Here is a 12,654-nt window from a genome sequence, read left to right as displayed (position 1 = left end):
GCAGACAGTGCAACTCCAATGGGCTGGCCATTGTTGTTCAAATGGCAAAGATATATTTACCTAAAAGACTATTTTATGGAGAACTCACACAAGGTAAGCATTTTCACATGGTGTTCAGAGAAGCAGTACAAGGATGCTCCTAAGGTCTGTCTGATGAATTTTGGTATTGATTGTGAGACATGGGAGACACTGGCACAGGATTGTCCCACATGGTGTGCCTGCATCAAAGTTGTGCTCTATGAGCAAAGCAGAATTGCAGTAACTCAAAAGAAACATGAGATGCAAAGATTTAGAGACATCTCCCTCCCAAATGGTCATAGAGACTATTTGTGCCTGACCTGCTGTAGAGCCTTCTGAGCTCCTGTTGGTATGTTCAGCCACAGCAGGACACACTGTACACTGATCCTGAATGTGATTTTGGTCTTCTTTGAGCATGAAGGACAAACGATAAGAAGTGCTTAGTAAATGCTTGTTGACTTTTTACAAATAGATTTTTGTTGATAGCTTTTCCTTTTACATTGCCTAAATTTATCTCCAAATCACTCTCGATCCCTGCTCCTAGAAAATTATCCATTATAAATTTTTTTTTTTTGGTGAAGCAATTGGGGTTAAGTGACTTCCCAGAGTCATACAGCTAGTAAGTGTTATGTGTCTGAGGCCGTATTTGAACTCAGGTCCTCCTGACTCAAGTGCCAGTGCTCTATCCACTGCACCAGCTGCCCCATTATAACAATTTTTAAAAGAAAAAATAAGAGAGAAAAAAGTCAGCAAAATTAGTCAACACATTGAAAAAAATCTGATGATAGATGCAGTATTCCACACACTCATGGACCCTGACTTCTGCAAATAAACAGGAAGAAGTGATTTCTAACTCCTCTTTAAGACCAAGCTTGTTTATAATTTAGAAGCATTGTTTTCATTGTTTTGTGGTTGTGCTTTCTGCTTACATTGCTGTCTCATTATGTATGTTATTTTCCTGGCTCTGCTTACTTCAATTTGAACCATTTCCTGAAAGTCTTTTCATGTTTCTCTGTATTCATCATGCTTGCCATTTCTTAAAACAAAGTAATATCCCCTTATATTCACATAGTTTGTTTAGCCATTCCCAATCAATGATCGATGAGCATTTACTTTGTTCCTTATGACCACAAAAAATGCTATAAATATTTTTATGTATATGGAGCTTTTCTGTCAATGACTTCGTTTCCTCCTACATTTTCTAACTCTTCCTTCTATGGCTTCCCATCCTTTCCCTGATCCCTCAATGCACATATTCTCCAAGAATCAGCCCTGTGACCTATGTTCTGCTATTTTTACAGTCTCTTGAAAATTTCATTTATTCTCATGGCTTTAGCTATCACATCATAGCTTACTGCTTCTCCATGTTGACTCTTCTTTTAAACATTGTTTTAGTCTGTGTATTACTCTTTTCAAAAAATTGTTGATGGGTTCCTTATGTGTGCCCCTCCTTTTCTTTCTCATGAGTTATATTTTCAGAATTTCATTTAGGAGTTATACATCCCTTTGAGGCTGACTTTCCAACATACAGTGTTTTAGGTCAGAGGATCCTACCTCTCCTTTGAGCCCTTCCAATCCACTCACCTAAAACCTATGCATCAGTTTATGCCCATTTTTCTTATCTTCTATTAAATTCTAAATTAGAATGGTTACTTCTCCCAAAAGTTCCCAACATTTCTGCTTGAGGAACAAGTTCCTTCTTCCTGGTCATAATCAAGTCCAAAATAAGAGTTTCCATTGTTGCTTACTGCCATTGGAAGAATGAAATTATCATTACAGCAAGCCAAGAACTTAGCAGATGTTCAGCTAATAAGATAGTCAGATAATTGAAATCCTCCATTATTACTAGGCCATTCCTTCATGCCATGTAAAGAATGGCTCCAGAAGCTGGCACACTGCCTTGCAGGTAATAGGCACTTATTATTTGTTGAAATGTTATTTCCCAAATTGTCCATCTTCTGGCCAGATTCCTAAAAATGCCTTTCCACTCTCCCCCAACCTGATTTTCTAGGTGCCCCATAATCTGCCTCTTTTCTAGGTTTCAATGTACTTCTTAACATATTCCCTCTAGCTCTGACAAGAAACTCTACTGGCCACTTCCTAGAACCATCTCTCAGTGATTCCGCTAAACCACGGCTTGGCAAACTATGACCCATGGACCAAATGCAGCCCCCTGCCTGTTTCTGTGTAGCCCATGACATAGTTTTATTGTTTCTTAAAACATAAAAACCATTCTTAGCTTGCCAGTTATTCAAAAATAGGTAGCAGACTGGATTTGGCCCTTGTGCCAATTTGCCAACTCCCATTTTAAACCATAGCCATGAGTGCCCTTCCACTTTGTCCACCCATCCATGCTTGTCATTCTTTCCACACCCTACTCAAATTCCTCTATACGGGGGAGTCTTCCCTAATGACCCCCTCCCTTCTCCCAGACTTGTGATATACTTAGGGATGATCGGGTGGTTGTAAATGATTCAAAGAGTCTTTATTGAGCTCTTAATACAAGTTTGATTTCATGCCTAGTTACAGAATAAGAAATACATAAACAATACATTCAACAATGGTTTAAACACCCAATATGTGCTTTGCAAGGCACTGTGCTAGGCAATCATGAGATAAGAATGAAAACAGGGTCCTTGAATTCAGAGAGCTCAACAGTAGAAAAGACATGTATGCACACAAGGGTGATAGTACATGCCCTGTTTTAAATTATAAACTTCAATATTTTCTAATGAAGAAGCAACCCAAATATGGAGATTTCCAAATAAAACTCTACTGTTTTAAAGTATCTGCATTTCAATTAAAAAGAACGATAATATATTTTGTTCTGAATGTACTTCTAAAGCTTCATTGCCTTTTAGTCAATGTTCTTATTCTGTCTTCTCTTTGCATATTTCTTATCCACAATTTCTCATATTCTTATTTGACAGGTGGTATGGCCTAGTGGAATCAACTTCTGAGTCTGAAGACCTGTGTTTAAGATTTGCCTCTGATATATACTGCCAGTGTGATCCTGGGCAAGCATGTCACTTAATCTTAGTGGCACTAAAACTGTAAGTTATAGAGAAGGTACTCGTGCACTGGTAGAGGAAATTTTTGCATCCAGGAATTCCCCTCACCAATGAAATCCCAGGTCCATTACCTATCCTATTACAGTGTTGATGGTACCATAATACACCACTGATTGCTCATCAACAAGAGATACGGAGATATTGACTAAAATTGTGATTTCACTGGTAGATGGCATTCCTGGATGAAGAAACTCCTTCCATCAAGACTGGGACCTTCTCTGCAACTTAATGTCATAGACAACTGCTCAAGCACTGAGAGGTTTGGCAACTTGCCCAGGAGTCCCCAGTCAATACATTTTAGAGGCAGAGGCTAGCTCTCTATTATGCCATGCTACTTTTCATCTTTAAATCTTAATTTATGCAGATATTCCCAAATGAGTTGTTCCTATTCTTCAAACAGCACATATCTGTAACTTTCATCATAACCTTGTGAGGTAGTATAGTGCAAGTATTATCTAGTTTTAAAGAGAATAGTTCAGAAAGGTTCAGTGAGACTTAACAATTGGCCACACAGCTAGTTAAGGACGGGAAGTCCAAACCCAAGTCTGGTGGTACAATGTAAAAGTACCAAGAAAGGGACAAAGGGCTGTATTTAAGACATCAACTAAAAGAAACAAGGAGTTTCTTGGTCATATTTATATTGGTTCTTGAGGAGTGGGTAAGGACATTCCTAGTAGAGGGGATGGCATGTGCAGTCTTAGAGCCAAGAAAACCTAAGGCATACCGCCCCTGCACATGGCTATGGTATGGGTTTAAGTGAAGAGAAGCAATGAAGACAAGGCTAGGAAGACAGGTTGGGGACAAGTCACGGAGGGTTTTGAATACCAGGTTGGTTGGACTTTAATCAGCAAATAATGGGGAGCCATGAAATATTTTTCATGCAGGGCCAGTTTGACATTAGCAGCCTTAATTATCATTTAGTAAGATTATTTTGACAGTTATGTGGATGGATTAACAAGGTAAGAAGGTATAGAAAGATCATTTAGGAGGCTGATATCACAGATTAGGAGAAAGGTGATGAGTGCCTTAACTAGAGTGCTAGTATCAGAACTAGAAATGGGGTGGTTGCAAGAGATATTGCATAAAGACAGACAAGCCTTGCAAACTGATTGGTTTGGTCTCAGAAAGGGAAAAACCAGTAAAAAAGGACTCAAGAGGCAAACCTCAATATCTAAAGGACAATAGTTGCAACTATAGAAACAGGAAAATTTTAAGTTAGGTTTGGGGAAAACATTAAGTTTAGTTTTGGCAATGTTCACTTTTAGGTGAAAGAGTATAAATGGGGGTGGGGGAAGGAGAAGTTATCTAATACTTCAAAGGTCAAAGAGGAAGAAAGAGAAGGGACTAATTAGATTTGGCTATAAGACAGTCATTTGTGACCACAAGAAAAATGTTTCAGTATAGTGCTGGGGTTACAAGCCAGATTTCAGGGCATCAAAGAATGTGCTGAGAAAGTGGAATGTTCAGAAAGTTTAGCATAGACCTAGGGGTTTGGCAGTGAAGACAGAGAACAACAATTGAAGACAGTAGCAGGGTCCAGGGAAAGATTTTGTTTTTTAGGATAAGAAGATTAAGGGTCAGAGAAGCAAGGGAGAAAATGTTTGTATGGGAAAGAATACAAAGAAGAGGGATGATAGGTGAATCAAGGTCTTAGAGGAGAGGTCAGGGAACAGAATTTAAGATATAAGTAGAGGGATTTAGCAAGGAAATTAGCCACTAAGAAACAAACAAAAGATGCCTAAGGAAGCTTCTCCGACAGTCTGAGGCATCCTAGATCCAATATCCAATACTTTGAGACAGTATATTTCTCTCTATCCTAGACCCCTGTCCAGGAGAGGGATAAGAAGTCTCAACCAATCCCTACCCTGCTCCCCCTAAAGCAAGCACACACAATCCATGGAAACTTATAAGGACTTTACTGCTGACAGGCAGGGTCAGATAAGGGGAAAGGTATAGTTAGGGATGTTTCCAGACTCATAGAAATGCCATCCCTGGGTTTCAGTGGCAGGGGTAGGATTAGTTGCCATGAACTAATAATTTCCTCTCTTGCCTTCTAACCCTTCTGAGGATCCAGGCAGTCCCCTTTTTCTGCTCAGTCATCTTTGGTTCTAGCCCCTTGTACTATTTCCTTTGGAATCTGAAGGGTATCCCTGGCCCACTCTTCCTCTGCCTGGACACCCCTTGCGGGAGATAATGGGCCCCTGGTATGATGACATAAGGGCATTTGGTATGCAACAGCAGAGATAGGACTGACACAGAATAGCTCCAGAAAGCCCCTTAGGTAGCCTAAATCATACTATACACTTTCCAGATATCAGAAAGCCCTATATTTGAGCTTTCCATCCCAAGGTGGTAGGTGAACAGGAATCCCCTAGCTTCCTGGGCTTGGAGCCCCATGCTGGCCAGTCGTGGGACTTGATGGAGATCCAGCTGTCTCTGCCAGTGCTGCAGTGGCCTCATAGTCTGCAATGCGCCGCTGTACCAGGGCAGGCATCAGCTGTACATAGGCAGCCATTAGGCGGTGATTGGAGTGGACTAGCTTTCCCGCACAGCTGTCCAGGCAAGCCTCCTAGAAGGGAGAAAAAAGGATGGTGTCAGTCTCTCTCCTCCCCAAGAGTAAACAACCTTCCCTTCCACAGTTACAGTTTTTCCTCTTCAGTCCAGAGGTGCACTCTCCACCTCCCTGCAGAGAACATCTTACACACCTCTTCTGCATCCAGGGCTCGATGGTGCAAGCTGGGCACACAGCGTTGGAAGCAGAGTTCTGTCATCCGGTTGTACACCAACAAGAAGTCCCGAAGCTGGGGGCAAAGAGAAGAGCTCAGATTAAGAGTGATGAGGTCCATGGGGAGAGAGACTCTCTACAGAAGAGGCTTAGATAATCAGAACTGGAAGTGACATTAAATATTACATCGTTAACTCCCAGCCTTTTGTAGAACAGGCTCAGGAAGACGAGTGACCTGCTTGGGGTTAAAAAGCGAATCAATCAGAGAACCAAAACAAGAGCCCAAGTCTTTCGCCACCAGAATAAGAGCCCAAGTCTTTTAACTCCAAACCCAGAGCTCCTTCCAAAGCATCGATAAGGATAAGGCTGAGGAAGGGACCTGAGGCTGCAGAGCAATGTGCAGATACACGAGCGTGACAGCAAGCAGTAATCAGGAGGTGGGGCTGGGCACCTCCTTTCCCATCCAGCTTCCGAGAGGGAGAAGTCCAGAGCATTCAGGGTCCCTGCCCTTTAAGCATTCTCCTGAGGGAGTCCCCTTGTCCGTCCTGGGCCATCCAAACCTCTCCATTTCAACTTCAGACCGTGCCTCCGGATCCCGGGACTAGGATGCACCGGGACTAAGGGCGCATGCTCCGAAGTCAGCCCCACAGCCTGACCTCTCCTAACACACCGGGTCTCTCTCCTCCCTTTCTCCCAGACCGTGCGTGGCTCCTGAGGCTCCGGCGGCCCGCGGGGCAGGAGCTAGGGATCCGCCAGGCCGAAGAGAACCGTTCGCCGCCAGACTCACGTTTCTCAGCTGCTGCTGTTGCTGCTGCACCTGCTGCTGCTGCTGCTGCTGCTGCTGCTGCTGACTCCATGGCCCCACAGGGCGCAGGCCCCTCACGTCACTTCCAAAACCGCACGCCGCCTTCCTCAGCCTACGGCGCTGCGCGGCGTGTCCCGGTTCGTGACGTCACTTCCGCCCTAGCGGCAGGCAACGCGGCTGGCTTCATTTGCCAGGCGGGAAACGTCATTTCCGCCGTGTCCCTGACCTGCTGCGAGGAGCGCGAAGGGAACCGGAGCCCGAGGTCCCAGGACGGCCCCGGGCCCGGCGCCCCGAGGGCAGGGCAGGGACAGGCGAGGCTGCCGGGAGAGAGGAAAGGAAGCAAAGGGAGCGTGGCCCAGCCAGAGGTGAGGGAGCTGGGCGACACACACCTGAGCCCTGGGGGGAAGGGGGAGGGAGGAGGAAAGCATACACCTGAGTCAATGGGGGGAAGGAGGGTTCAGCTGCGTCCCCCTGAGCTCGGTGAAGAAGGGGACTCAGCTGAGCCCTGGGGAGAGGGAGGAGAGGGGACCCAGCTGAGCTTAGGGCTTAAGAGGGGAGGAGGGGCACCCAGCTAAACCCAGGGTTTAAGGGGGGAGGAGGGGCACCCACTGGAGACAGATGGGGGAGGAGGGACATCGAGTTCGGCCAAGGGGAGAGAAGGGACACCTACCCAAATCCAGGGCAGAATGCTCCTGAAGGATGAATGCACCTGAGTCCTGTGAGGAACTCCTGTGTCAGTGGGAAACACAATATGTTTTCTAAGAACAAATGTCCTTACCCCAACTTTTGCTTTCCCCAGCCATGACTGACGGGATCCTGGGGAAAGCGGCCACCATGGAGATCCCCATCCACGGCAATGGCGAGGCTGGACGGCTTCCTGAAGATGATGGGCTTGAGCAGGTGGGTGTCTGTTTGCTTCAAGCATCCCACTGGTCTCATATCCCTGGTGCAGCTAACCATGCTCTGACCTCCTTATCCAAGAGCCCTTAAACTTTTTCCTGTTCTCTGACTTACTTACTCTATGTTCCATTAATATCCTCACTACTCTTGAATTTCCTGGTGCCCCCATACCATCCCTTGATCTCCCTAAACCTCACATTCATGGTCATACCATCTCTGGATTCCCCATTATGCTCTGATAACTCCTTTGAATACCCAGACTCCCAACCCATCGTCTACTCTTTCTTGTCCCCGAACCTCTAACTATACCCTAGCCTTACCGAGTCTTTGACCTCCCAGTCCCCCTTTCTGCCACCCTAAAGTTACTCCAAACTAGATTCACTTTCTATTCTCTGAATTCTCCAGGCTTCCCCTGTGGGTCCTCCATTCCTCATCTCTGTGTCTCTTCCTCATTATTTCCCTTCTCCACTCTCACTTGGCCCATCATAGGACCTGCAGCAGGTGATGGTGTCTGGACCAAATCTCAATGAAACGAGCATTGTGTCAGGAGGCTATGGGGGCTCAGCTGATGGTCTTATCCCCACAGGTATGAGGCAGAGGGCCTGAGGAATTATTGGGAGTGAATATCTGAGGAATTATTGGGTGGAGGGACAAAGGAGGGGGTAGAGACAGAAATGGTTATCATGCGGATCACAGAATTTTATCCTTTAGGGCCTGGCCGTCAGCAGCCCCACAGTGCAACCCCTGCCGGCCCTGGTGACGAGGTGGCCCGGGGCATTGCTGGGGAGAAGTTTGACATTGTCAAGAAGTGGGGCATCAACACCTACAAGGTGGGGCTTGTGTCCCCTCAGCCCTCTGTCCCATGGGTTCTCCCATATCCTACACCTTGTTAATGCCCTCCCTCTTCTCATGGTCCCTGAATCCCATCCCATCCCTTCCTTCCCTGCCTTTGCTCATCCAGGGGCTCATAGTCACTGAAACTTGGGGGGGGGCAGGTATTTCCATTTTCTGGGGGGCTCTTGTCTATGGGAGAGCCCTCTGACTGCCTGGGACCTGGGGCTTGCTCAGTGTACGAAGCAGCTGCTGTCCGAGCGATTTGGCCGGGGATCACGCACCGTGGACCTAGAGTTGGAGCTGCAGATCGAGCTGCTACGGGACACAAAGCGCAAGTATGAGAGTATTCTTCAGTTGGGCCGGGCACTCACTGCTCACCTCTATAGCCTGCTGCAGACTCAGCATGCCCTGGGTGATGCCTTCGCTGACCTCAGCCAGAAGTCCCCCCGAGCTCCAGGTGTGTGCATCTATCTCCCTTCCACTTTGAGGGCAACAGGGGGCCAGGGACAAGCCATGACCTTTGGGCCCCTGTGTTCATCCAACCCACAGGAGGAATTTGGTTATAATGCAGAGACACAGAAGTTGCTGTGTAAGAATGGGGAGACTCTGTTGGGGGCTGTCAACTTCTTTGTGTCCAGCATCAACACCCTGGTCACCAAAACCATGGAGGACACTCTTATGACTGTCAAGCAATATGAGGCTGCCAGGTAGGACTGAATGAGCCAGAAAGCTGTAGTGCGGAGTGAGTAAGGGGCTCAAGGTTAGGAGGCCTTAGGCCTTACTTCCCATGTTTTATTCATACACGACTCTCTCCATTCCCCCAGATTGGAGTATGATGCATACCGCACAGACTTAGAGGAACTGAGCTTGGGTCCACGGGATGCTGGGACCCTGGGCCGACTTGAAAGCGCCCAGGCCACGTTCCAGACACATCGTGAGAAGTATGAGAAACTTCGTGGGGACGTGGCTATCAAGCTCAAATTTCTGGAGGAGAACAAGGTGCTAAACCATCCCCCTCACCCCTACCCCCTAACTCCTCTCAATGTTTTTCTCTTCCCACCTCCTCCCAACTGACCCCCATCCATGCCCCCAGATCAAGGTGATGCACAAGCAGCTGCTGCTTTTCCACAATGCCGTGTCCGCTTACTTCGCTGGGAACCAGCAGCAACTTGAGCAGACCCTGCAGCAGTTCAACATCAAGCTTCGGCCCCCAGGCTCTGAGAAACCCTCCTGGCTAGAGGAGCAGTGAGATGGCCTGGCCCTCCGCTCCCAAGAAGCGCTCCTGGCTACAGGAGCAGTGAGGCCTGCCCCCTTGGATTGGCTCCTGTCCCCTAGAAGCCCTCCTAGCTGGAGGATCAGTGAACCTCCTCCCTAGGAAGGGCTGCGGGGAGCAGGAATAAGTGCCCTCCTCTCCACCAAGCCCACTAGGGGAGCAGAGAGAAGCAGTTTTTGGTAGGGAAGAGACTGGGACAGGGAAAGCAAGAATGTGCACTTCCCCTTTCCCCTCGTCCTTCCTTGCCCAGGATCTCCCTCCTAGGACCTTAGCTTCTTGTGGGTGGTAAAGGGAGGCACACCCCAGGAGAGGGGACCAGGTAGGGCAACTACTGGGCCCGGTGCAGCAGTACTTAGTTCTGATGTCTACGGCCCTGCTCCTCTGTCAGCTAGTTTGGCCTCACTTTCCAGATCTTTTCCCACTACCCCTCAGACAATGGTGGTTTTCCCTAAGGGCCCTCTTCCCAACCAATGGCATTATTCCCAGGGTTCTCCCGTAAGCCAATGATATCACTCCTGGGTCTTTTCCTTGGCCGATAACAGGTCTCCTGGGACCCTACCCTGAGCTGGCATTGCTCGGGGATCCTTTAGCCAATGACATTGCCCTCAGTGTCCTCCCTCCACTCCCTCCATTACTGTTGGTGGAAGGGGGAGAGGGGAGGGTCTTAGGACCAAAGGGTAGCAGACTGGGGAGGTATGGAGCAAGGACTAGGGGTGCCGTGCTGTCTGTCCCAGCATCTGCCTGTCTCTTTCTATGCCCTGGAGCCAGGGTGGTGTTTCTCCTAATTTAATTGTGGGTGGGACTCTGGGGTGCCTGTCCAGTCTGTAGAAACTGTCACACCAGCCCTAGGGTGGCCTGGGAGCCTGGGACCAGAAATAAACCTTTCATAAAACCTGGCCCGGGCCTGTTTGTTGGGGGTAAGGGGTCTGGGAGGATGACACATAGAGCACAGGCTTTCTGATACAAATCTTCATAAATGTAGATTGCTCTAGGTTTGGGTCTGAGCTTATTGCACTTACACTCTAGAGGACTCCATCCTTCCACTGATGCAATCCCTAGGCATTGTGGACCCAAACTTCCTTTGGTTATACTCAGATCCAGGAATGCCCCGTCTCTTCACATTCTGACTGCCACCGCCACCACTTGTTTCTCCTTGGAAATTGTTATCTTCAGCCCAGCCGTGCTTCTGGCTTCTCTCCATTCTCTGTTGCCTGTGAGACCAGCACAAGAAAAGGCCCTTTGGGGCTTCCAAAGGGAAGGTTGTTAGTGACTCCAGGGAAACAGACAGATGGGAAAAGCTCGCATTGCAAACTGAATCAAAGTAATGCAGATCCATTGTGGATCAGAGTTCTAAACCTAACTTCCTGCTTCTTGGTGCTTTCCTTTTGGTGTTCTGTGCTCCTCCATCTAAGCCTTATATTAACTATCTAAATGACACCTGCTGCTTTCCCCTTCTGTTCAGAACTAAAAGGAATTGGTTTGCTAGGTGTCACAAACAAGTCACATAGACCAGGGGGCAGCAATGTCATTGGCATCACACACCAGACAGCTTGTTTTCTCCAGTTACCCTGGTTTCTTAGACTTTGGCAGGTCATTATCTCTTCCAATTTAAAGCAAACAACAATGTTTATTTTTTAATATTCCCTTCCCCTTGAGTCAGTAAAATGCCTTGAGCAGTTCCTGGATTGTACTGCAATTGATAGATCTGTGAATACCTTGTATAAGTATTTTGAATTGCAGTTTCTACACCAACTTTTATAATTAAGAGTTTGAATTCTTTAAGGTAATAAACATAATTAGAACAGTGTTTCCTAATGAATTATATTTTAAAGAATCAAGAACTCCTAAACACTTACAGGAGCCCTAGGTATCTAATCTACTTTATTGGCCTAAAGATTAGTCATGAAAGGTCATTGTGCTGCGCTAGGGTTTAAAGCAAACAACCAGCCAGTTTCAGAAGTAAGTATACCTGCTTCAATCCCTGGGATTTCCTCCCTTCCCTTCCCTCCCATTAGCAGTGGTCAGATTTATTACAAAGGGAGGCTTATGTTCTCCAGTTTGTAGTGTCAGCCTAACCACACTACTGCAGGTATTACAGTGACACTGAGTTTCACAGGCTGACTTTTTGAACTGCTTATACACTTATCCCAGCTGTATCCCCAGAGTTAGATGTGCCCTTAAACAATGTGAGTCTTAGGCATGAAGGCAGAAATTCATAGAGTAGTATTTTAAATTTGGAAGAGACAAGATGTGAACTACTCCAGTTTCTTCTTCATGCAGATATCTTAGGACGTCTCATCCGGTCCCATCATCTAAATTATAAAAGACTACCAAGATTGAGTTGTGTGAGACATCCTCCAAAAATGACTTTCTAGCTTCCACTTATAACCAATGACAAAGAACCCACCAACTCCAAAAGCAACTTGTTTCTTTGGGTCATTCCAGGAGATCTTATGTTGAGCCCAAATCTGCCTTCCGGTAGTTTCCATCTGTTGGTCCTAATTCTGTGTCTAGCATTATACTTAGTAAATAATCCTCTCCCATATGACAATCTTTCAAATAATTGTGGACAGCAACACAACTTCTGTTGTAGTTAAGTCCCTTTGCTACTCTGCCTTGATGGATGTGTTCATGCTTGGCAATGTCTTTTATACAATATAGTAGTACCAAGAGCTGCACAACTCCAGTTATGTTCTGGCTAGGACAGAAGGGATTGGTATCGTCACCATCTTCACTCCTGACACTGTAATCACCTAATACAACTTCAGTTTTTTGACAGCAACGTACTGCTGACACGTAGAGCTTTACGTTTGTTAGAACCCCTGTTTTTATAAGTAAAATATTTCTAGCCACATCCTTCCCAACCTGTACTTGTGCAACTAAAATTTTCAACTCAAATTATAGACTTTACATTGATCCCATTTAAATTTCGTATTGTCAGCATGAGATCTTTTAAAATCCTATCATTTGAACTCTTGAGTGCAGATTGAAGCATGTTTCCTCCCTACTTTATTTTTCTTGCTTTTTT

General features: G+C 46.3%; 3 protein-coding genes across 3 annotated transcripts in view; 1 reads left to right on the top strand and 2 right to left on the bottom strand.

Annotated features, from left to right (window-relative positions):
* The window catches only part of DNHD1 (dynein heavy chain domain 1), a 150,888-nt gene extending 149,504 nt beyond the window's left edge, over positions 1-1,384 (bottom strand). Inside the window, 1 exon segment of the mRNA XM_078146212.1 lies at positions 1,374-1,384. Coding sequence (XP_078002338.1) covers positions 1,374-1,384 — 11 coding nt within the window.
* Positions 1,385-2,481: 1,097 nt separating this feature from the next.
* Positions 2,482-6,691, bottom strand: TIMM10B (translocase of inner mitochondrial membrane 10B). The gene is made up of 3 exons (XM_020975904.2): positions 6,602-6,691; positions 5,795-5,890; positions 2,482-5,658 (listed from the first exon to the last, which is right to left on the bottom strand). Exons 2-3 carry the CDS (start codon positions 5,858-5,860, stop codon positions 5,461-5,463), a joined length of 264 nt encoding a protein of 87 aa, XP_020831563.2. The 5' UTR covers positions 5,861-5,890; positions 6,602-6,691; the 3' UTR covers positions 2,482-5,460.
* Positions 6,692-6,825: 134 nt separating this feature from the next.
* Positions 6,826-10,522, top strand: ARFIP2 (ARF interacting protein 2). The gene is made up of 8 exons (XM_078157007.1): positions 6,826-6,984; positions 7,419-7,519; positions 8,009-8,105; positions 8,231-8,349; positions 8,588-8,812; positions 8,903-9,060; positions 9,178-9,352; positions 9,447-10,522. Exons 2-8 carry the CDS (start codon positions 7,421-7,423, stop codon positions 9,600-9,602), a joined length of 1,029 nt encoding a protein of 342 aa, XP_078013133.1. The 5' UTR covers positions 6,826-6,984; positions 7,419-7,420; the 3' UTR covers positions 9,603-10,522.
* The last annotated feature ends 2,132 nt before the right edge of the window (positions 10,523-12,654 follow it).

This window comes from Phascolarctos cinereus, unplaced genomic scaffold, assembly GCF_003287225.1.
Source record: "Phascolarctos cinereus isolate Bilbo 61053 unplaced genomic scaffold, phaCin_HiC Scaffold_726;HRSCAF=1367, whole genome shotgun sequence".
Taxonomy (NCBI): Eukaryota; Metazoa; Chordata; class Mammalia; order Diprotodontia; family Phascolarctidae; genus Phascolarctos; species Phascolarctos cinereus.
Note: the sequence above shows the minus strand (reverse complement) of the source record. Positions and strands in the feature narration are given on the sequence as shown.